This window comes from Bacillus rossius, chromosome 16, assembly GCF_032445375.1.
Source record: "Bacillus rossius redtenbacheri isolate Brsri chromosome 16, Brsri_v3, whole genome shotgun sequence".
In the NCBI taxonomy this organism is placed as follows: Eukaryota; Metazoa; Arthropoda; class Insecta; order Phasmatodea; family Bacillidae; genus Bacillus; species Bacillus rossius.
The window spans coordinates 38,144,006-38,170,465 of NC_086343.1; the positions used below are offsets into that span (position 1 = coordinate 38,144,006).

At 38.8% G+C, this 26,460-nt stretch overlaps 1 protein-coding gene across 1 annotated transcript in view; it reads left to right on the forward strand.

Moving 5' to 3' along the window:
- Positions 1-2,788: 2,788 nt before the first annotated feature.
- LOC134539984 (uncharacterized) overlaps positions 2,789-26,460 on the forward strand; it is a 46,614-nt gene continuing 22,942 nt past the window's right edge. Inside the window, exon 1 of the mRNA XM_063382389.1 lies at positions 2,789-2,904. Within this exon, the coding sequence (XP_063238459.1) occupies positions 2,897-2,904 (8 nt within the window). The 5' untranslated portion in view covers positions 2,789-2,896. The remainder of the gene's footprint in view (positions 2,905-26,460) is intronic.

A 26,460-nucleotide genomic window follows, 5' to 3' on the forward strand; every position in this document is an offset into this window, starting at 1 on the left:
GTTTTAATAAGCTGACAAAAAACTTCGGACGAAGTAAAATTGTGGGGAATAAGTACGTTTATAACTGTATAATCTCGTAACGTAACTACTACCTCTTAGTTTTCACCTAGTTTTAGCGCTGGTAGAGTCTGTGTACATTCAAAACAGTTTCATGTAAAAACCAAGTACATAAGCAAATATACATTTTACTAGTGAACGAAAACTAATAAATTGGTATAAAAAATGTGAATTACACAAAAGTATTTTTTAACACATCATAAATTTTTAAGTGTAATGCCATGGATATTATTTTAATTACAATAAATTTATCATTTCTAAAGCAATATACGTATATTAAATGCTTTGATACTTGCTCCTAAGAAATAATATCTCTATTCAAATTATTGGGAGAAAAAAAATCTCATATAAGTACCTATAGAATGTCATTTAGTAAAACTAAAATTAAAAAAATTCAGTCGTTATGTGTTGTGTTAAATACACAAAAAAAAAAATAATCTCGAGAAATGTTGATAAACGACGGGAGAGTGAATTGCTGGCTAACCAGTATCATACGTTTTTTTAAACATATCAATGCATTTGTGATGCCTCAGAAAGCTTTCCCTCACCTCCCACAAAAAATGAGCGCCTAATACCCGGGTCGCCTGAGCGCTCCCGAGTCCTTGCCACCGCGTGCGAGGTCCTCCTCACCCCTCACGGAGCTACTTGTTCCCGTGACGTAGCTAGCCACTGCCAATGGGAACCGTGGGGCGGCCAATGCTGGCAGGCGGTCTCGTGGAGGGAGGTGAAAGCAGCGCAGGGGAAGTGGCGACGTCTGTCGAGGTCGTAGAGTTGTCCAACCCTGCCATCAAGTTAAAACCATTAAAAATATAATTTATTCATGCATTTATTATTATTTTTAACTGTAACATGCGTTTACTGCTAGATTAGCATTTTGTTGTGAATACCAGCTCTTGATGTCTGGCGACTTGTTCGCGTTTCCGGTTGGCTATTCTGATTTCCACCTGTTTCCGTGTTTTCATTGATAATTTTCTAATAATGCAACTAGCAGAAATCAAAAAATGTTCGTTGTTTAAAAAAAACGCTACAATATAACTTGACTAACTTTAGAACAAAATGGCTCTTTAGTAAACTTTATTTAATTTGTCTTTTACTGAATAATTTTTTTTATCAAAACATGAAAAACTTTTAATGGCGGCCAAAATATGATGTAGCTTTTCATGACAGTTTTGATGCAGCCTACTTGCTCCGGTGAAGTGTGACTCTGTCCTTCTGTAACCTTATCCAACATTGTATTGAGATATTTGTTTAAAGGGGTAAGAGACTAATAGTACATTACTGCGAGTAAAAAAAAAATTTTTCACTTGCTTGCTGCGAATCAGGGGTAACCAACCTGTTGCTCGAACGTCACAAATTCACTCTTTGTTAAGTGAAATCAACAAGGTAATCTTTCTTGTAAAATTTTAAATCCTTTTTTGAGAGCTGTGAATATACTAAAAAATGCTCAGTTGGTTGTAGTGATGTACTATTAATCACTTAAATTTCATAACTAACTTTTTTACATAACTGTCTATACAGAATATAATTCAGATCACAAGATCCTAGGCGAAAATCTGCAGGATTTCCAGGGGGAGGGGGGATAAACTTTATCACATCTATTTCACAGTTATGTTTATGTAAGCGCAAGTGGGCCCCATCAGTAAAAGGCTTTTTGATTAAAGGTGGCCCGCTCCTCCCTGCCCACCACCCACGGGTTCCATACACTTGCACTAGTTTATTTAATTTTAATTGTTAATTTTTACGATATACCATAACAAAAATTAATAAATGAATGCCTTATTAACTGAAAACTTCCAGCAATAATTTTAAAAGTGATTTTTACTAAATATAGAAGATGATCCATTTTTGAGGAAGCTGTACATACAAAAAATAGGACTGGTAGATAGTAAAAAATTTCATTAATAAGTTTTATGCCATACAAGAAAGAATAATTAAACGTCTGTTAACTGAAAACAAACATTTATCAACGATTAGAAAATGTTCAGTTTATGTAATTTACATCTAACACCTTATACATTTTCCCAGACCATGCCATTTTGATTTTTGATAAAGGCAAACTACAAGCAGATGTGTAGTATGCCATCTTTATTCCAAACCAATTTAAACTATAATGTGTAATTTAGTTTCTTCTTTAATTTAGCAGTCTATATGTAATTTCCTGTTTGTGTGCCGTGCTACGACCTAAACTTTGGCCGACCATAGGTTGGTCATTACTGGCTTACGCAAAATTAGGCATTTTTTTCAACTATGAATCGTAAGGATTGTTTATAATAATTATTATAGCGGTTATTCATACATTTGAAAACTCAAAACCATGGGCACACCAAATTATAGTAGTAACTTATAAATCATTTCGTGGATATGTAGCTATGTAAATAAAACAGAAACTTTTACAACACATTTGGTTTAAGGATATTCCATAATAGTGTTGTTTATTTTACTTCACACATGGCAATGCTAAAATAGAAGGGACTTTTAAAAAAATGCAGGGTTTTCGGTCATCTATATAGCACTCGTGTCAAATATAATAAAATTAGGTATGTGAAATACGACGGTAACTATCTTATTGCTACTTTCTGTTAGACCTGAAAAACAACCTAGCTTTATTTTATCATCTAGAGGATTCAATGAATTTCTTGGAAACTGATAAGCGTGCACATGCATGATGATAACAGCACTATTTTGACTGCAGAAGCTTTGTGTGTTATCATTCTGCGTGTTTGCGATATCTGGGAGGCTACGCCAATGCCAGACGTGCTCCATGTTGCCCCGTGTGAAGGAATCAAGCCGCTGATGAAATGTGGATGGGGGAAGGCAAATCTTAATTAGGAGCACTGTGATGTCAATGTAAGTTATACCTTAACGCTTGTGCATACTGCCAACACTGAAAATATAATTTCGTCCCGTCCCATTGCGGGACGTCAAGTTTGTTAATATAACTGTCAAAACTCACATTATCAATTTTACGTCATATTTCAGGACATTAATTTTAAAGTGTTCATATTAAAACCAAATTAGTGTCCATGAAAAAAAAATAGTTAACTGCTCTGTATTTCCAAAGTATAATTTTGTTTAATGTTTGCTTCTGATAATTAAAAAAACAAGCAAACTGACGATTTCCGTTTATCCAGAGTAACATTAAACAAGGTCACTGAATTATACTCTACACAATCAAAACTTTCCCGGATATCTCAAAGGTATTACAAACGTAAGCTGAAATAAATTATAAAAAAGGTTTACAAAAATATGTGGCCTAATTTGAATAGAAAAAAAAATAACGCAACAATATTCACATTCTGAACTACTTCGACAATTATACTGGCAGTTCAGTAGTTAAAGTCTCATACATGCATGCGCATAAGACTAAAACATTCCTTCCTTACCCTAAGCTTAAGAGAAGAACCTGTCTCAAGGGCCATGATTTTCAAAAGGTACTCGCCAAAATTTTTTTAAGTTGTTGATGTTATACTTCTTAAGGCGCGTTATGAAAAAAATTATGATGAAAGTAAAATGTACATTGAGCGCGCACCATGCAACGAAATTTTCAGAGAAATATAGTTACTTCAGTAAATATTAGGGGACATACCAAACGCATAGGTGTGCCAAATGATATTTTAGTTCGTGAAACTACCCTGGAATTAGTGTTTGGGAAGTCTGGACAGTCTCAAAGTCATTCTCATTTCACACCATTTAACGTTTATGTACATTCTACTTTCTCTTAAAATGTTATACACAGGGAAAAATGCAACGTTTCTTAAAATGTAATATGAAAGCAGGTCCATCAGCATGATTATTTGGGGGCGACGGAAGACTACCATACTGGAAATGTACCATAATATAATGGTAGTATTTCGCCTGGCTTCGAAAAAGGCGGAAAAGTACCATAACGGAAAACTGCCATAAGTTCAAAGGGCGAGGCGGAATTTTACCATATTTTCTTATACACTCCATGGAATAAGTACAGCTGCTTTGCTCTCGAAGTAGTGTATAGAATACGTCGCTAGGTAGCGCTGTTTACCCCCTAGCTGTTTCTTAGGTTAACTTAAAAGGCTACAGATAGCGCTTCTGACGGTTACTTTCTGAGTTCCAGTCATAAATCAACTCAACAGATCGCCCACTAATAGAAACAAATGTCTCCAAAAAAGGGTTATAGGAAGCAGCACTGTATATTTGTAACTGCGATCTGTAAAAATACAAATATGGTAGTTTTCCATTAGACACATTTCCTCCAGTTTGACGGGGGGCGACGGAATACTATCATACGTAAGACTGCCATACTGGAAGACTGCCATACTGGAAGACTACCATAATGGATTAATTCCGCCGGGGGGCAACGGAAAGTGCCATAATGGATAACTACCATAAATTAAAACGTGACCATACAGTCCTAATACTCGAACGACATGAGTACATTATGTCTATTATCTTAGAACTAATTTGTACAAATATCTACCATACAATGTCTTGTGATTCTAATTAATGTTTTAACTCCATGTCACTAGTTGAAATGAAATGCAATCTAGTGACCGAAAATCACCATTACCTGACAACCGACGGTTAAGTAAATAAAATATTGCATGATTTATATCATATGTTTAAAATGCCACGGCAGATTATCACCATCAGGTGTATAGTCATCTACTGTACTGAGGTGGCAATTCAATTGAGTTTATTTTGCACCATGTCCATCAACTTAACTTAAGCATAAATTATTTTACCAAAAAAAAAGTTTACGTTACTGCATCTTTAATAATAACCACATTATGTTTCTGATGGGCTGTTGAGGTTCACTTTTCGTGGGCTGACTTCACTACGAACTTACTTCTTAATGGCTGTGGTGTTGTTTTTGTCATCTTGAGGCTGTTGCAGGATATTGTGATACCAAAATTATGTTTTAAGCATGTGATGTGAAAACCATTAGAAGAATATTTGAACATATATATGTACAGAAAAAAACTGCTATTAAGAATAGATAAAAACAATCACAACTGCGAATACGGAATAGTGAGAGCGATTCATGTTTGATGTTTAAATTTTTTCGATTAAGTATTTGTGACATTAGGCCTATATTTTAACTGCGTCAATGACTACGAAATCATTTCAGAATATTAATTTATGAAAGACTTGAAATCATTTTTATGTTTTTTCACCAGGGGAATAGTCTATTTCGGCTATTTTTTTCTTCTTATTCTGAAATGCTTGCTTGTCCGTAAACATATTAATAATAGCGAGGTCAATGCAGACGGCAAAACACGACGCCACAATGGAGCAACAATGTGAAAGGAATTATCCATGACCTACAGTAAGGAACCATCCTAAAAATATTCTAGAAAAAATCGGTGGAGCTGTATCGAGACTCACTGCCTTTGGTTTCACGTGAAACTTCTATGTCAGCGAGTCGCTTTTAGTATAATGGTTTAAAATAAAAACAATAAAAACGGGACATTGACTACGTACTAAATATTTTAATTAAAAAAAGACACTTAATGGTAACTTACTATTCATTTCAATTAATATTTGACGAAAATGTTTAACACTGGCCTGTGATATGATAAATGAGATTCCGAAGGCATAATATCAAAATTAATGTTTTTTGGTGAACGTGCAATCTGTGTTGCCCAGTGTTGTCGGTTCTCTATACACAAACACACGAATCACCGCACTATCACGTCTGAGTCGTAGGCTTCGCTGAACATAATTTTTTTTCCTAACCTAAATTAAAACTAAGTTTATTTGGGAGGTTTATGTATTAAAGACTCTTAAATGCGTCTCAGGCCGAAGCCTATGTAGTTATGAAAATGTTCAAGAAAGATGATACAGACCTTTTCGTTTGTTCTGTTACCCATATGTTTCGCTGTGATTTTTAAGACGCTTCACGTCAAACCGATATGACAATGGCCAGCCGGGATTTGAACCAGTGTTCTCTGGGATACGAATCTAGTGTCTTACGACTCGGTCCATAAACTTCGATAATGTATCTTTTCTCATCTTCAGATTGCCTTGTAGTGATGCCACATGCTACAGGCGTGAGTGTACGATCATTGCATAACATTACAAATACATAGTTTCATACTTTAGTACTCCATCTAGGCTATCCTCACATGTATTGAAAAATTATTGACATATTATATTATAAGTGCAACTACACTATCAAAAATTACAGTCACAAAAAATTTTAATTCACGTCTTTTGAGTATATCGTGTACTAGTGCGTGTAACTACATGTGATTTTGTTTACACATTTACCATGGGTGTAGACAGTATTTGTGGAAGGGGAGGTAACAAGCCAGTCCCTCCTCCGGAAACTCTTTTCCAAAGAAAATGCTTGAAAATATATTTTTTAGGCTATTTGACTATACCTTACGTACTGTTTGAAACTCCTGCATTGTAATATTTGTAAAATAAAATTTTTATGTCTAAAAAAATCTGGCAACCCTACTTCGTTCTTGACACTTATTGTTACAGAAACAGTTTCCTCTTTTGAGTAAGCTTTTCTGCACTTATACATGTGCCTTGTTTAGAAGTAGGTACACACAAAGAAATATATACATAAAACAAAACAAAAAAGAATAAATCTGTTCAAAGAAAGTTAATATATAAGTGAATTTCATTGAATAAAATTTCAACCGACAAACAACATCCTACTAATATTATAAACGCGAAAGTTTGTAAGTATGGATGGATGTTTGTTACTCTTTCACGTAAAAACTACTGAATTGATTTGAATTAAATTTGGTCTACATCTAGCTTATAACCTGGATAAACACATCGACCCCATATTAATATGAAATTCCATTCCTAAGGGAGTAAAAAAGTGATAATTTCATTTTATAACAGAAAAAATCATAGGTCATAGACATACAAATAGTGAGTGAGTGTCATTTCTCTATGTCTGACACACGATCATACACATAGTAAGGTCTGGCAAATTAATATTTTTCTCCTTGGTGACACCAGTCTGCTTAGTGGAGCTCGCAGCGGCTATCAAAATAAAGGCGCTAATAACAGTTTTGTTCTTAACTTCGTCAATAGATAGAGTTGCCTTGAATTTTAAACGCACCATCGTTTGATGTGTTTGTCATGTCTTTAATTTTCGTTTGTTGGTGCCGTACGCGTTCCTATACCATTCATCCGATTGCAATGAAATTTTGGTGATTTGTTATGCGCATGCCCATGAAGGTTAAGACGGTATAACTATTTTTCAATAGTTGGAGCACGAATCGTGTCAAAAATGTGTTTATTTTATTTTATATAGCGGCACTTCGTCTGTTTTTGTTGTATAAGTGCACACGCATGACACAATTTATTTAAATATAAAAGATAGACAGAATTAGAGCGATATATATATATATATATATAGAGTGAGATAGAGACGGAGAGATAAGTTGAGATAGAGCGAGGTATAGAGAATGAAATGGGTTAGATAAAGAGATATAGGTACTTATAGATGTATAGAGCTATGTAGAGACATATATAGAAGACTAGATGACCCGGTGATCTTCGTACTGCCTAAAATTTATTTGATTGTAACTCTTCAAAAGATATTATTAATTTTTATCACCCTTCCAACTCCAATTCATTGAGATCGACAATATAAGTCGCATCGTGTACGGCTTGAGTTTTGATTGGTTATTAAAAGTAACTCGTTTGTAATTCAAATGAATGCAATGTTTTTATTTTACATGAAAGATAAATGCAGTTAAATTCAATGCAAAGCTTTCTGGTAAACTACGTTTTTCATTTTGTTTTCCGGCGCGTAAATAAACAAAGATGTTGGCTTTCCGACACACGAACACGCAACATAAGTTGTCCATGCGCGAAACACGGAAATTCCATGTTAATTCCGCAAACTTCCAACAACTGGCCTTGAGATTTGTTTATGGTCATCGCAAAGGCCAGACGCACGGGGAATTGAAGTCGTTTAAAGTCGAATGGCATGTCCCTTGGAATCATCGGGATGCGCGGAATCAAAACATCCTCTTCTTTGTACTTTCCTGTGATAATAGTCGCCTCGATGACGTTGTTCATAAGCTTTTTAACAGTCAGTCTCGTTCCATTGCATAGTCGAGGTTGATTGATGTTACGTAACATGATGATAGTAGTATATAATAGGGGCTCCGGAAACAGGCGGCAGGCGGTGGTGTGTGTGTCGGAGCCACAAGATCTGATTCTGACGTAACGGCGGCCATCTTGGACGAGCGTAACGGGACACAGCGTAACGGGACACAGCGTAACGGGACATAACGTAACGGGACAAGTATATCACGGCAGCCATCTTGGATCCGACATCTTGGATCCGCCATTTTGGATTACGTCATTATGTTCTCGAAAATTCCGGCATTGTTTTGTCCGCCATATTGGATGATGACGTCACCGTTGCAATTTCCGTTACGGCCGCCATCATTAACTTTTTTATGTAGTATCCGATTTTAATGAAATTTTTTTTAAAAGTTATAAAAAAATTAAATAATAAAATTTTAATATATTTTTTTTAAAAAACGTACTTTTTAGACACGGAGCTCGAAGTCCTCGGTTCGAACCCGACGAGTGCAAAAAAATAAAAATGGCGACCTATCCTTCCCTCACAGTGGTCGCTGGCATACCGACTCCCACCACTTTTTTCAAAGCATATATATCGTCACCTAGTATGACGTCATGTACGCCATCTTGAAAGTTGGACGCCATCTTGAAAATCTTTATTTATTATCCGATTTTAATGAAAAAAATTCCAAAATTCATCAAAAAATTAACGTATTTGAATTCTGTTTGATTATATCGATGTACGTCCTTGGTTCGATTCCCGGCAAGAGTAAACGGTCGATCCTTCCTCCATGAAAGCTACCTAGACTGATCTACCACCAACAATACCAAGGTATATATCGTCAACTGGTATGACATCATGTCCGCCATCTTGTCTTCATCCGCTGGAGTCCACCATCTTGTTTTCGTCTGCTAGAGTGTGCCGATAACATGAAGTATAATTATCTGGTCACCATACTTTTGTCCTCAACTGTTGACATTGAACATTTACCTTGGCCTTTGACCTTGACCTTGAACTTTGACCTTGACTTTGAAATTTGACCTGGACCTTGAAATTTGACCTTGACCTTGAAATTTGACCTTTACCTTGAAATTTGACCTTGACCTTGAAATTTGACTTTATCCTTGTCGACCATCACGGACCCGACATTTTATGTTCAGTAGATGCTACCAGGAGCTACCACCTGCTGGAGTATGCCATCTTGTGTGTGTACTCGTATTATAGAGTACATTTCCATCTGGATAATTTTATTCTAACCCGCTACAGTGCAGTAATCATTTATTACTGTGACACACGCCATCTTGAAATTTGGACGTCATCTTGAAAATCCGTAATTTTAATGCTAGAGATTCGGGAAAAAGTTCAAAATTCATTAAATAATTCACTCATTAAAGTAATGATTGATTAGATCGATTCCCGTCCTTGGTTCGACCCCTGAACGATACCAAACAGCTTTAATTTTAAAAAATACCACAAAAGCGACAGGTTTGAGATAATAAAAGCACAGCAAGTTCTTTTAAAAAATACTTTTATTACATACATACTACACTACTACAAGTACATAATAAACACAGACAAAGAACCAAAGTCTTGTGGATTCCTCGATTCAAACAGTCTTCTTATTGTACGGACTAAGCCTTTTACATGACTTTAAATGTCTATCCGATCCGTTCATCACCGCAGCCAGAGACGAACTGAAGTTCATATCACCAGGGTCCCACTTATATATTCTCATTTGCTGGTACAACACACGAGTAAAAACAATAACCATGTTCATTATACTTCTCAGAGCATTTTTTATAATGAAGATGTAAGCTATCACGACGTGAAATTAGTTTTTTGCACTTATTGCACTGAAATTGTATTCTTTTAACATTATTAGAACAACTGCTTCTTTCATGTCTGCGAGCATTTGAGGTAATAGTAAATGATGCGTCACAGTATTTGCACCGACGCAATGTACGCTTTTCATTAGTGGAAGAATCCATTGCTGACGATGAAACTTCGGATGATGGTGGTATCACATCTGTTGAAATCTCCTCCAATGTTGACGTCGTCGTTGCCAACGGGATCTGCACCTTCTCCATCGTAGCTGTCGTCAAGGTTCCCGTAGACGATGGTACAACCTCCGAGTTCGACGTTAAAGACAGTAAAGATGCCAGCGAGGTCTCAAGACGGTAAAGATGCCATCAAGGTATCAAGAACAGCTAATTGACACGACTTATGCACCAGAAGAAACAAACTAGGTGATCCTTACACCGCCGACGCCAGTAACAAAATGAGCGTCCTGCTGTCTAGGACTCGCTTATATACATGCACCGTATGGAATAATACGCTAGTCAAATCAAGAACCATTTTCAATAATACTGGAGTCAAATCTACAAATTAAATAGAGGATCATTTGATCGAAAAAAAAAATTAGATCTCTCCAATATACGCCAGACTCCAAGAGCTACAATTCACGACATCAGATCCATCTACATTTTGCTCCTATGCTTCAATTGACCATTAGCTGCAAGTGCTCCAACAGCTCCATCAGCTCCAACACGTAATGTACGCAATGTACGCACAATACATGCAATTTACATGCAATAAATGTAATGATCACTCTGTACACACAGGAAACGGAACGTACACATAGTACACACAGGAAACGGATCGTTCACACAGTACACACAGGAAACGGATCGTACACACAGTACACACAGGAAACGAAATGTACACACAGTACACACAGGAAACGAAACATACACACAGTACACACAGGAAACGGAACGTATTAACACAGTACACACAGGAAACGGAACGTACACACAGTACACACAGGAATCAAAACGTACACCCAGTACACACAGGAAACGGAACGTACACACAGTACACACAGGAAACGAAACGTACACACAGTACACACAGGAAACGGAACGTACACACAGTACACACAGGAAACGGAACGTACACACAGTACACACAGGAAACAGAACGTACACACAGGAATCGAAACGTACACACAGTACACACAGGAAACGGAACGTACACACAGTACACACAGGAAACGAAACGTACACACAGTACACACAGGAAACGAAACGTATACACACAGTACACAAAAAAAAAAAGTTCGCCCTTCCTGCTAGTGCTTCTCAGATTTCTCACGGTCCGCCATCTTGGATTGTGACGTAACGGCGGCCATCTTTGATGGGTGTGACCTTGTCCTTTGACCGAAACCACAGGAATGATCGCAAGCACACGGATTAACCATCAAAATATTGATAAAAATAATCAGGAGCACACAGAGAAAACCATCATAATATTGGCAAGAATAATCAGGAGCACACGGAGAAAACCGCCACTGGTTTTCTTTGATATCATAAAAATAAAAATAAAAAAAAATTAAAAATTAAAAAAAAAAATTCAAACATTCTGCTAGCTTGTGAACTTCTCATTGTTGAGCAAAGATAGAGTTCTAGTACAAGCCAGAATGTTTGAAATTTTTTTTTTTTAATTTTTAATTTATTTTTTTTTAGTATTTTTATGATATCAAAGAAAACTTGTGGCGGTTTTCTCCATGTGCTCCTGATTATTCTTGCCAATATTATGATGGTTTTCTCCGTGTGCTCCTGATTATTCTTATCAATATTTTGATGGTTAATCCGTGTGCTTGCGATCATTCCTGTGGTTTCGGTCAAAGGACAAGGTCACACCCATCCAAGATGGCCGCCGTGACGTCACAATCCAAGATGGCGGACCGTGAGAAGTCTGAAAAGCACTAGCAGGAAGGGCGAACTTTTTTTCTTCTTGGATACTATCGAAGCCAACCTCTCTTTGCGATCGATAGTGACCGTTCCGCATCTCACATTAATGAAATAGATATTATTTACCTGCAAGCAACACGTGGCGACATCTGTTGACGACAGCCAGAACTACTTGCATCAATTTGCTTTGCATTAGATAACTTAACTCTCGCTGATGAAATATTTCAAAAACTCTATTTAAGAAATGTTTCCAATTGGAGAAAACTGACAGTTTGTATCTAACATTAGTCACAGAAGCTACCATGGATCGTGGTTTGTTATCTGCAGCTGAATCGGAAGGAAGCCGCTGTAGATACTGTGGCAAGGATTTTGCCATGAGAAGGAAAGCTAGACGTCATGAGAAGAATGATTGTGTTAGAAACTGTACCCCTTTCTCTGGGTACCGTTTTACAAGGAAATTAAAAGGAAGTTTATATTATAGTTTTCCTTTAGTATAGTTTATTTGAGTATTGGTGTTATTCGTACGGCGGTATTTTTGAAATATTGGTAACGTTTTTCAGCGCTAGTTTCGCCCGGGAGCACCTGGTAACAGTTAGTGAGAATATCATTAAATAATTGTGTTTATTAGTTATATTTATAATGTAGTTACATTTGCATGTGTATAAAACTATTTTAATTATTAATGCGACATAGCAAAGTTGGACAAGTGGTGATCGGGGTAAAATGAAACAAATCACGAGCACAGCGCGCATGCGCGCGAGGGAGACAGACTTTTTCCCCTCCCTTTTTTGAAGAAGGGGAGGGGAGGCAGGCGATCAGCTGTTCTGGACGACGGGCCGGAGTGTGAGGTGGTCCGCGCAAGCGGCCTCGCAAAAAAATGACTTTTGCGAGTGTGGGGCCGGCTTGGGCAGCAAAATAACTCGTTGGTATCTGTGTGCAAGAGTAGCTGTAAAGCTCGTCAAGAAGCTGGTCGCGGTACTATCGCGGCGGAACGAGGCTCCTTCCGGCTAGTATAGCCATCAGCACCGACTGGCCTGAGGACCAGTGGGGTTTAGCGAGGATTCGCTAATCCAACGGAGACGACGAGCCGATACGTGAGTGACTTCCCTTGTGATTCCCCTTGTGCAACGGGGTTATGCTGCAAGAGATTGGTGGCAGAAATAATTACGTCAAGCCTGAGAGTGTTATTTTACGTCGGAGGTCTGTTTTTCCCCAGCTACATTTAACAACTTTATGATATGGACACGTGAAGTAAATAATTGAAACTTATGATGAAATTCAAATGGTAGAGACTCGCGTTGAATGTTTTAAGGGTACCCGTCCCCCGAACACTTGAGCACGTCGCGTAACAAGGAAGGCGTTAACTAGCTTGAACTTGGTTTATCAGAGATTTTAAATCACTATAAGGTGTCTATTGTAACTGATGTTAAGTTTAGGGTATTTGTATATTTCCTTATCATGTGCTGGGTATGAATATATATATATATATAGTTTATAGCATCGGGCCCGATTTAGTTAATATGTACCGGCGAATGCTTATATTCTTTTAATGCTTGTAATAGTTTGATTTCAGAGGTTCAGATTAATAAATAATGTTTTGTCGTACTTGCCGCAAAAGTTGTGCTTTCTCAAGCAAATTCCTTTCTTTCGCTGTTTAATTTAAGCCCTGATTTTTTTATACCCGTGTTGAATGCCGAGAGGTTTGGTGAACTGTGTGCCGTAACCTATTTTTCTGATATGTCGGATGGCGATACACTATACCAGGTAATTCCCGGCAGTTGTTCGCGGTTTGCGACGCTCCCTTGGGGCTTACAGGGGCGTCAAATGCGCCACTCTGCTTCTGGGATTTGCTTGTGGCTAAGCATAGCGGTTGTGGTTGGTATTGGCGTAATTTCAATGATGCCTGTTAGCTGGATCTATAAGCTGACTAAGCCCGAGTTACTAAGTAACGTTCAGGCTGCGGGTTTGGCTGTAACTGACGATGTGCACCCCGACGAGCTTCGCAAATTATTTTTTGAATATTTAAAGACTGAGGGATGGGTATCGGGTAGTCGCCCGGCCGAAAGGGCGATACGTGAATTTCAGGAGAAAAGTAATCCGGAAGGCCAAGTTGAAAATAAAGTTATCATGGAAGGTATTAAAGGGGTGCCGGGGTTACACGAGTCCGCCATTTCGGAGTGGGTTCACCAATTGACGAAAGAAAATGTGGTTAGTAATTTGGAAAGTCTTGGGGTAGTGGTAGATGAGAAGGATGATTGGCCTATGTTGCAATTGCAATTGCTAGCTGAAATGTTAAAAGAAGGTAAGGAATCGCATAAACAAATTCCGCGACGTGTCGACAGAGAATTGGAAAATAAGCTGGAAAAAATGTCATGGTTGGAGAATATTAAGGCGGTTCCCAACTTGCAATGGGGGGAAATCGAAGATTGGATTTTATTTTGTAGGGAAGTGGAAAAATTCCTGGAATTAAATTATAAGGTGAATCAGGAAATTTTGATGAAAAGTCTCTCAAGTAAATGTTCGGGTGTAGCCCACACCGTTATTACCGACGGCATAAAACGCGAGAAAAATTGGAGCGAGGTGAAAGAAAATTTGTGGAGTAGTTTGTGCCCGCGTAAAAGAAAATTGGGATTAATGCAGCAATATATATTTAGGTTTCAAAAATTTGATGAAAAAACTGTGGAATATGTAAATGATATTAAGTTGTATTTGAAGGTTTTTGGATTGAAGCTGAGTGAAAGGGCGGTAGTCGATATAATCATCGAAAATATGAATCCTGATATCAGAAGGGAATGCAGTTTTGTCAAATATCCGGGGAATTTAGTGGAATTGAATTCTTGGGCTGTTGAGGTCGATAATGTTATGTTCATGCGTCGTGAGTACGATAAAAGGCGAGTGGATAATAAGACTGATGTAGTAAGTGTGGGTAGCAGTAGGGTAGGAGAGGAGGATAAGGAGGTTGAGAGTGAAGTTGTGGAGCGGGATAGAGTAATGAGTAGGAGAGGGCAAGAAAAATGTGAGTGTAGTTATTGTGGGCGGGCCGGGCATTTAGCCCGTTTTTGTTTTAAAAGAAAAAAAGTCCAATACGTCGCTGAGGTTAAGGGATTAAGGGCTTGTTATGGTTGCGGAGTGAGGGGTCACGTGTTGAAGGAGTGCAAAAAGAATAAAGCAAAAGATGTGGTATGTGGTTTTTGCGGTAAACGGGGGCATTGGGCACGGAGGTGTGGCATGAAAGCCGAGCTACGTAGACTTAGGTTCGGAAATAAACATTTTTTAGCGGTGAGGAGGAGTTCAAACACTTTCAATATTGGCATTGAAATAGAGGGAAAGGCGGTTAAAGCACTCGTGGATACGGGTGCAAATAAAAGTTTTATAAACAGAAATTATTTGGTGGAATGCCAGCGAGAAAATAAAAAATTTAAAGGGAAGAAAATTGTTCAAGAAGAAGTGATTAAGGTGCAATTAGCGGACGGGAAAGTGTATGAGTGCGCTGAACGGGTAAGGTTGCATGTAAAAATTTATAAGTTTTCCTGGGACAGGGAGTTTTTTGTCATGCCGAATTTAGTCAGCGAACTGATTTTAGGGATGGATTTCCTCACGGATACCCAGGCAGTTATTAATTGTAAAAGAAAAGAAGTGAGGTTTGGGTTTGAACCAAGTGTGAAAGTACCGTTTGGAAAAGGGAAGAAAGGTAGGGTTATTTGTGGTGGTATTGAGGGTGTGAAGGAGCGTTTAAATACGGAAGAGGTGAAGCAAATAGAGAGGATCATAGAGGATTTTAATGACGTGATATGTAAAAAGGTGGGTAAATGCGAGTTGGCTCCCTATAAAATTGAGCTGACCGATAACACCCCGGTTAATTGTGTGCCATACCAATGTGCCCCTCCCAAATTGAAAGCTTTTCGGCAAATAATTAAGGAACTTGAGAAACAAGAGATCATTGCTCCTTCCAACTCAAATTATGCTTCTCCGGCCTTTTTAGTAAAAAAGAAAAAGCCGGGAGAATACCGTTTAGTTTTGGATAATCGTTTGCTCAACCAGAAAATTAGGCTGGATCCTTTCCCATTACCAAAAATCGAAATTATTTTTCAATATTTAAGCAAAGCTAAATATTTTACGGTGTTAGATTTAAATGCTGCTTTTCACCAGTGCGTCCTGGAAAAAACCAGTCAAAAGTTTACAGGATTTGTTACACCCTGGGGGCAGTATGAATGGAAGAGGGTACCATTTGGGGTCAATTTTTGAGCGCAATGTTTATCTCGTATCTTAGGAAATATTTTGCAGGATTTTCAATATAAGTTTGTTTTAAGTTTTTTAGATGATATTTGTGTATTTTCCGAGAGTTTTGAGCAACATCTTTAGCATTTGAGAAAGGTCTTGGAAAAATTAAGAGATGCCGGATTTACAGTAAACCCTGAAAAAGTGTGTTGGGCGCAAAGTAAGATTAAGTTCCTGGGTTTTGAAGTAGGGGAGGGTGTATTACAAATGGACCGCGAAAAAATTGCCCCAATTGTTAATTTCCCTGCGCCAAAAAACGTTAAAGGAGTTATGAGGTTTTTGGGAATGATAGGTTTTTTTAGTAAATTTATCCCTGAGTATGCCGATATTTGTGTTCCCCTAAATCAGTTAAAAAAGAAAGGGCAAATTTATGTATGGGGAGATGAGCAAGAACAAGCCTTTTTGAAACTGAAAAAAGCGATCTCTGAACCCCCCATATTAATGTTACCGGACTTTGAAAAAAGATTCGTAGTGCAAGTAGACGCCTCTAGCAAAGCGTTAGGGAGTTTTGCTTCAAGAAGGTAAAGACGGGTTTCACCCAATTATGTATGTAAGTAGAACATTGAATAGGCATGAACAAAAATATGGCGTATGTGTGAAGGAGGCGTTGGCGTGTATTTATGCTATTGAGCGATTTGAAAATTTTCTAGAGCACGCGGAATTCGATCTGTGGACTGATAATGAAGCATTAACTTGGTTATTCTCCCATCCCCGCCAATTGGGAAAAATAGGAAGATGGGTTATGAGGTTAACTCGTTTTTAGGTTTAAAATTCACCATCTTAAGGGACGTGAAAACGTCATTGCCGATGCCCTCTCTCGAATGTATGATTCACAGAATTTTTGTAGCGAGCCAGACGAGGAAGAGGTAGGGAGTTGGCAGGGAGATGATAAAGGCGAAGGAAGTGAAAATGAGCACAGTGATAGTAAGGAAGAAGGCGAGAATGGCGAACCAATGGAAAATGAAGTTTGTAATGTGCTGTGGGGTTTTCCGGAAAGTTTTGAAAATATTAAAGAATATCAGGATAAGGATCAAGAAATACAAAATATTAAGACTCGTATGCGAGGATCGAAAGATGATGAATTTCAGATATTTAAAGACCAAATTTATAGAGTGCAAGGTGGAAAGAGAAGGCTGGTAATCCCTGTTTTGATGAGGCCCATGATTCTACGTTATTTTCACGACTCTGTAATAGGGGGACATGGTGGAAAACAGAAAACCCTCGATAAAATTTCTGAACATTTTTATTGGGAAAGTTTAAAAAAGGATGTGGAAGAGTATGTAAAGGGGTGCGAAGCCTGTAAATTAGCTAAGCAGCCGGTGAATAGTAAGGTCGGTTTTTATTCAGTGGAAAGCCTTTCCAGGCCCTGGGAAAGGGCCTATGTTGACGTGTTTGGGCCCCTGCCCCGATCATTGAAAGGGAACAATTGTGTTTTAATTTTATTAGATGGTTTCAGTAAATTTTGTGTACTATTACCTATGCGGGACATGAAAAGCGCCAGGGTGATTTCCGCCTTAGTTGAGAGAGTCTGGAAGCTTTTTGGGGGACCCGAGCAATTGGTTTCAGATAATGCGAGTTATTTTAATAGTCACAGTTTCCAGCAGATGTGTTTTAGCTGGGGTATTAAACACGTAAACACTAGTCCACACTATCCGCAACCGAATTTAGTGGAAAGATTGAATAAGGGGGTGAAAGCAGTGTTAACGATTTTTCACCATGAACAGCATAGGAAGTGGTATGAGTCACTGGAATTTTTAAATCTTGGATTAAATATGACGCAACATGGAAGCACAGGTTACACCCCTGCTAGTGTATTTTTGGGACGAGAACTATGTCATCCCTTGTTGAACATATGGGGAATTGAGCCAACTAACTTTACGGTGTCTAGCCCCCGCCTTCTGGAGAAGGTTTGGACCGAGGTGTCAAAAAATCTGGGTAAAGCTCGCTCAAAGTTAGCCCAGAAATATAATAAGGGGAGAATGGCAAACCCTTATAGGGAAGGTCAAGAGGTGTTATGCCGCCAATTTTTAGCCAGTGATAAGGGAAAATACCTTAGTGCTAAATTGCAATTTGTGTTTGCCGGGCCTTTTATAATTAGGAAGTTTTTAGGTCCAGTTACGGTGCTTCTAGAAGATGTGGAAAAAGGGAAGTTTGTGAAAAAAGCACATGTTAGCAACCTTTAAACCTTATTCTAGGAAATCTTAAATATGGTAATTTATAGTTTTCTAAGTTATTAGGGTTTAGTCTTGTTGGTAATTACGTTTTAGAGATTGTAAAGAGTGCTCATATAGTGGTATGGTTGTATGGTATACGCCGTACGTTTTTGTTATTAATAAGTTTTTGGTAATTTTTTTTTAGTGCATTAATTTTGGGGTAGGTTTAGTTTAGCTTTCGAAGTGAGGTTCCACTCTTTTCAGTCTGTGTTCTATCATGTCGCTTGACTCGTGTTTTTGAGAAATTTTCCGCAATCTGTTTGTGATTCTAAGGCTGTGATTTATTTCCTTCTATAAGTGTTTAAATGTTTTATTCTATGTTTTTATTGGTACCTGCCCAAAGAAATTGTTATTACCTTAGTTTTATTTTTCAATTTTTTTTTGGGGGGATATTGTACCCCTTTCTCGGGGTACCGTTTTACAAGGAAATTAAAAGGAAGTTTATATTATAGTTTTCCTTTAGTATAGTCTATTTGAGTATTGGTGTTATCCGTACGGCGGTATTTTTGAAATATTGGTAACGTTTTTCAGCGCTAGTGTCGCCCGGGAGCACCTGGTAACAGTTAGTGAGAATATCATTAAATAATTGTGTTTATTAGTTATATTTATAATGTAGTTACATTTGCATGTATATAAAACTATTTTAATTATTAATGCGACATAGCAAAGTTGGACAAGTGGTGATCGGGGTAAAATGAAACAAATCACGAGCACAGCGCGCATGCGCGCGAGGGAGACAGACTTTTTCCCCTCCCTTTTTTGAAGAAGGGGAGGGGAGGCAGGCGATCAGCTGTTCTGGACGACGGGCCGGAGTGTGAGGTGGTCCGCGCAAGCGGCCTCGCAAAAAAATGACTTTTGCGAGTGTGGGGCCGGCTTGGGCAGCAAAATAACTCGTTGGTATCTGTGTGCAAGAGTAGCTGTAAAGCTCGTCAAGAAGCTGGTCGCGGTACTATCGCGGCGGAACGAGGCTCCTTCCGGCTAGTATAGCCATCAGCACCGACTGGCCTGAGGACCAGTGGGGTTTAGCGAGGATTCGCTAATCCAACGGAGACGACGAGCCGATACGTGAGTGACTTCCCTTGTGATTCCCCTTGTGCAACTGGGTTATGCTGCAAGAGATTGGTGGCAGAAATAATTACGTCAAGCCTGAGAGTGTTATTTTACGTCGGAGGTCTGTTTTTCCCCAGCTACATTTAACAACTTTATGATATGGACACGTGAAGTAAATAATTGAAACTTATGATGAAATTCAAATGGTAGAGACTCGCGTTGAATGTTTTAAGGGTACCCGTCCCCCGAACACTTGAGCACGTCGCGTAACAAGGAAGGCGTTAACTAGCTTGAACTTGGTTTATCAGAGATTTTAAATCACTATAAGGTGTCTATTGTAACTGATGTTAAGTTTAGGGTATTTGTATATTTCCTTATCATGTGCTGGGTATGAATATATATATATATATATATATATATATATATATATATAGTTTATAGCATCGGGCCCGATTTAGTTAATATGTACCGGTGAATGCTTATATTCTTTTAATGCTTGTAATAGTTTGATTTCAGAGGTTCAGATTAATAAATAATGTTTTGTCGTACTTGCCGCAAAAGTTGTGCTTTCTCAAGCAAATTCCTTTCTTTCGCTGTTTAATTTAAGTCCTGATTTTTTTATACCCGTGTTGAATGCCGAGAGGTTTGGTGAACTGTGTGCCGTAACCTATTTTTCTGATATGTCGGATGGCGATACACTATACCAGGTAATTCCCGGCAGTTGTTCGCGGTTTGCGACGCTCCCTTGGGGCTTACGGGGGCGTCAAAACCCACTACGCAACATGTTAAGCTGTAATCGTTGTAGCAGGTTGTTAACACGAATTGACAGCTTAAAAAGCCATGGTAGAACATGTAAAGTCAAGACTACTTACGGCATAGAGGACACCGATGGATCCACTAGACTAAAGAAGAGTGATCTGCATTACGAGAATAATTTTCCTTGTCCTGAGCGTGATGTAATTAGCTCACCCGATCGTGAGGAAGAACATAAATGGAAGGATGCTAATGGCTTCGGGAAGACTGAAACTAATGGAAGTATCAACACCGTGAAAAGTGAGAATACATTCAAACCTATATTCAGTAGATCCTCCATTCTTTGCAAAAATGATGGACTCCTAAATAGGAAGCATGAAGACGATGAAGAAACTTCGACATCAACGATAGCGAATTCATACGGTAATCTGGGTGAAGAGGATGTCTTCTACAGTGATTGTTACAGTGACTCTGAGGCTGTTGACAAAGGCATAGACTGTGATGAAGCACCTAGAGCTGACAAGATCGAAGAATGTGGCGATGTCCTGATACCGAAACGATGGAAACGTCGTGTTATAATAAATAAATCTGATAATGCTTATTATGATCACTGGGACGATTGTGATATTAACAGTATTTATAATAAACAAGCAATTAAGATGGTGGTAGAAGAGATTGATTACACATCATGGAAAGATCCAAACATATTGGTTGACCGGCTAAGACTTCTACATGACTCGCTTTGTGCAGGAAACTATTCGTGCATCAAAGAAATATCCTTTATACTCAAAGAACTGAGGAAAGCTGGCTACATACAATAATGGCTTATTTTATTTGTATTTGTGTAATGTTGAGAAGTAATTAAATATTGAAAGTAAAAATTTAATGTTTTTATTTCTTGTATTCTGATTTCCAACTAAGCCTGTGTGTTTCCGCTAATGTATGTGTGATCATTCCGTTACCTGTGTGTATTGTGTGTATACGTTTCCTTTCCTGTGTGTACTGTGTGTACGTTTGGTTTCCTGTGTGTGCGTTCTGTTTCCTGTGTGTACTGTGTGTACGTTCCGTTTTCTGTGTGTACTGTGTGTATACGTTTCGTTTCCTGTGTGTACTGTGTGTACGTTTCGTTTCCTGTGTGTACTGTGTGTACGTTCCGTTTCCTGTGTGTACTGTGTGTACATTTCGATTCCTGTGTGTACGTTCTGTTTCCTGTGTGTACTGTGTGTACGTTCCGTTTTCTGTGTGTACTGTGTGTACGTTCCGTTTCCTGTATATACTGTGTGTACGTTTCGTTTCCTGTGTGTACTGTGTGTACAATCCGTTTCCTGTGTGTACTGTGTGTACGTTTCGATTCCTGTGTGTACTGTGTGTACGTTCCGTTTCCTGGGTGTACTGTGTGTATACGTTCCGTTTCCTGTGTGTATTGTGTGTACGTTTCGTTTCTTGTGTGTACTGTGTGTACGTTTCGTTTCCTGTGTGTACTGTGTGTACGATCCGTTTCCTGTGTGTACTGTTTGTACGTTCCGTTTCCTGTGTGTACAGAGTGATCATTACATTTATTGCATGTAAATTGCATGTATTGTGCGTACATTGCGTACATTACGTGTTGGAGCTGATGGAGCTGTTGGAGCACTTGCAGCTAATGGTCAATTGAAGCATAGGAGCAAAATGTAGATGGATCTGATGTCGTGAATTGTAGCTCTTGGAGCCTGGCGTATATTGGAGAGATCGAATTTTTTTTTCTCGATCAAATGATCCTCTTTTTTAATTTGTAGATTTGACTCTAGTATTATTGAAAATGGTTCTTGATTTGACTAGCGTATTATTCCATACGGTGCATGTATATAAGCGAGTCCTAGACAGCAGGACGCTCATTTTGTTACTGGCGTCGGCGGTGTAAGGATCACCTAGTTTGTTTCTTCTGGTGCATAAGTCGTGTCAATTAGCTGTTCTTGATACCTTGATGGCATCTTTACCGTCTCGAGACCTCGATGGCATCTTTACCGTCTTTAACGTCGAACTCGGAGGTTGTACCATCGTCTACGGGAACCTTGACGACAGCTACGATGGAGAAGGTGCGGATCCCGTTGGCAACGACGACGTCAACATTGGAGGAGATTTCAACAGATGTGATACCACCATCATCCGAAGTTTCATCGTCAGCAATGGATTCTTCCACTAATGAAAAGCGTACATTGCGTCGGTGCAAATACTGTGACGCATCATTTACTATTACCTCAAATGCTCGCAGACATGAAAGAAGCAGTTGTTCTAATAATGTTAAAAGAATACAATTTCAGTGCAATAAGTGCAAAAAACTAATTTCACGTCGTGATAGCTTACATCTTCATTATAAAAAATGCTCTGAGAAGTATAATGAACATGGTTATTGTTTTTACTCGTGTGTTGTACCAGCAAATGAGAATATATAAGTGGGACCCTGGTGATATGAACTTCAGTTCGTCTCTGGCTGCGGTGATGAACGGATCGGATAGACATTTAAAGTCATGTAAAAGGCTTAGTCCGTACAATAAGAAGACTGTTTGAATCGAGGAATCCACAAGACTTTGGTTCTTTGTCTGTGTTTATTATGTACTTGTAGTAGTGTAGTATGTATGTAATAAAAGTATTTTTTAAAAGAACTTGCTGTGCTTTTATTATCTCAAACCTGTCGCTTTTGTGGTATTTTTTAAAATTAAAGCTGTTTGGTATCGTTCAGGGGTCGAACCAAGGACGGGAATCGATCTAATCAATCATTACTTTAATGAGTGAATTATTTAATGAATTTTGAACTTTTTCCCGAATCTCTAGCATTAAAATTACGGATTTTCAAGATGACGTCCAAATTTCAAGATGGCGTGTGTCACAGTAATAAATGATTACTGCACTGTAGCGGGTTAGAATAAAATTATCCAGATGGAAATGTACTCTATAATACGAGTACACACACAAGATGGCATACTCCAGCAGGTGGTAGCTCCTGGTAGCATCTACTGAACATAAAATGTCGGGTCCGTGATGGTCGACAAGGATAAAGTCAAATTTCAAGGTCAAGGTCAAATTTCAAGGTAAAGGTCAAATTTCAAGGTCAAGGTCAAATTTCAAGGTCCAGGTCAAATTTCAAAGTCAAGGTCAAAGTTCAAGGTCAAGGTCAAAGGCCAAGGTAAATGTTCAATGTCAACAGTTGAGGACAAAAGTATGGTGACCAGATAATTATACTTCATGTTATCGGCACACTCTAGCAGACGAAAACAAGATGGTGGACTCCAGCGGATGAAGACAAGATGGCGGACATGATGTCATACCAGTTGACGATATATACCTTGGTATTGTTGGTGGTAGATCAGTCTAGGTAGCTTTCATGGAGGAAGGATCGACCGTTTACTCTTGCCGGGAATCGAACCAAGGACGTACATCGATATAATCAAACAGAATTCAAATACGTTAATTTTTTGATGAATTTTGGAATTTTTTTCATTAAAATCGGATAATAAATAAAGATTTTCAAGATGGCGTCCAACTTTCAAGATGGCGTACATGACGTCATACTAGGTGACGATATATATGCTTTGAAAAAAGTGGTGGAAGTCGGTATGCCAGCGACCACTGTGAGGGAAGGATAGGTCGCCATTTTTATTTTTTTTGCACTCGTCGGGTTCGAACCGAGGACTTCGAGCTCCGTGTCTAAAAAGTACGTTTTTTAAAAAAAATATATTAAAATTTTATTATTTAATTTTTTTATAACTTTTAAAAAAAATTTCATTAAAATCGGATACTACATAAAAAAGTTAATGATGGCGGCCGTAACGGAAATTGCAACGGTGACGTCATCATCCAATATGGCGGAAAAAACAATGCCGGAATTTTCGAGAACATAATGACGTAATCCAAAATGGCGGATCCAAGATGTCGGATCCAAGATGGCTGCCGTGATATACTTGTCCCGTTACGTTATGTCCCGTTAAGCTGTGTCCCGTTACGCTGTGTCCCGTTACGATGTGTCCCGTTACGCTCGTCCAAGATGGCCGCCGTGACGTCAGAATCAGATCTTGTGGCTCCGACACACACACCACCGCCTGCCGCCTGTTTCCGGAGCCCCTATTATATACTACTGATGATGACCGAGCCTACTTTTAACTGCAAATTGTGAGGTGGTAATCCAGGAAATTCTAGGGAATTCAAAAATTCTGTCGGATAGTTGACTATCTCATCCTGGTTGATATCTGTGTCAACCGATTTGAAGGAAAACAACTGTCCCGGGATGAAATTTTGAATGGACGAATTAAGATCATAGACATCTTTGTTTTTCGCTGCCAATATGGCTCGTTCGCGCAGCAAATTATGGTTTTTGAAGTTCTGTGCTACGTTCGGAAATACACGCCGAATGAGCTCCTCCTTCGATTTGGTCAACTGACAGAAATCAGTAGGAAATGTGACTAACCCAGTCGAGATGTCAACTGCAATTTTCCCATTACCAATGTCCAACAATTGTTTCGAAAACACATCTGTATTTCGATCTTGTTGCAAAAACACTCGCATGTTAGTCGTCAATCGGAGTGTCTTCACGTGCCGCCACAAATTTGATGATTTTAAGCACGTGTTTAGTTCGTCAGCTACAGTTGACCGTGGAATAACTGGAAGAGTCTGACGAAAATCACCGGACAACAGAATCATGGCTCCACCAAAAATGTTTTGATTGTCACGAAGATCTTTCAACGTTCTGTCCAGCACTTCCAGTGACCTCTTGTGGGCTATCGTGCATTCGTCTCCCAAATGATTAATTTGCATATCTGTAGAATCTTCGCCATTGCGCTGTTTTTGGCGAGGTTGCAAGCTGGTGTCTCGTTGATTTGCATGTTCAGCGACAATTTCAAGGCAGAATGTGCAGTTCGTCCACCTTCTAACAAAGTCACTGCTATTCCAGATGAAGCCAATGCTAGGACAACTTCATTCTGCGATCGAATCCTTGCCAAAAGCAATGAAATTAAGAACGTTTTCCCAGTCCCTCCGGGAACATCCAGGAAGTAAATTCCACCAGTTTCATTGTTCACAGCTTCTATCAAAGAGTCTTATACAATCTTTTGTTGTTCATTCAATTGCGAAACATTTGTACGAACCAGGCGCGGCTCCAGAGGGGGGGCTCAGGGGGCGATAGCCCCCCCCCCCCCCCGAGACCCGAGACATTATTTTTGTTTAAGAGTGTTTACTTTTATTCCCTTTCATTATAACTTTCTCAATATATTAAAACAAACCAATCTAGAAGTTGGTCTTGGAAATTTGAATTACCCTAGTAAATATAGGGTACCACTTCACTGTCAGCGTGTAGGCTAGCAAGCCTAGTAGGTAGCAGGTAGCAGGAAGTCTCAACCCACGCGGTCGCAGAGGGCACAAAGAGCCCCTGAAATGTGACAGAAAGCTGAAAATGCAGTGGAATTTTGGTCTGGAGTGGGAAGGCATTTACTACTTTGGGGGGGGGGGGGGGTCCATAAATGGCCTGAAGCTGACAGTTTTATTGCACCCGCATGGGAAGGGCCAAACCTTCGTGAAGGGGAAGTAGGGGCACTCGCTACAGTGGCACACTTTGTTCAGTTGTTGCCAGAACTTCTCAGTACTCAGTATTGTCCAAGCTGTGCCTTGCTGTGCTGCGGACCGTGACAAACTATCTAGTTTTTTTACAGAACTGGTGTGCTTGTGGTCGATCAAGAACTAACAACAATGAATTTCTCTCACTTAATCATTTGATATTTTCTACGAAATGGTGAGTACTTATTTATATATCTGCTATAAAACATTGCTGTGTTAAATTTCAGGACTATGTTTGGTGGCATCTTGTAAATGTTAAAAATCAAATATTGCCAGCAACAGCATTTGGCTTCAGTGTTAAGAGTTCAAGGATTTTGAGTGTGATCAAATGACATGCCTCTTACCCTAAATATTTAAATTTGGTTGCCACAAGGTTAAACACGTATTTTCTCAAGTTTGAAAGGTTCACATTGCCGTAAGCCAACGAGTTTTCTCGAGTTACTCCTATTTTATCACTTCTCCATCCAATCGTACTTGGTTGCCGTAATCGTTAAAGTTCACACTTATGTGGTGATGGTCATGGGATCGATTCCAACCCCCGAAATGTGTCAATTTATGAGTAAAATTTTGGCAGCCAAGTCGTGAAGACTCTCTGCATAGCTGTGCGACGTAAGTCTCTTCATTCTCATCGCTTCACACCTCATTCTTGCTTCGTGTTTTGACAATTTGACAAGTACTTTTAAATTGACTCTCATAAGACAACTTTGTCCTTTACTGCGAAGTAACGCTATAC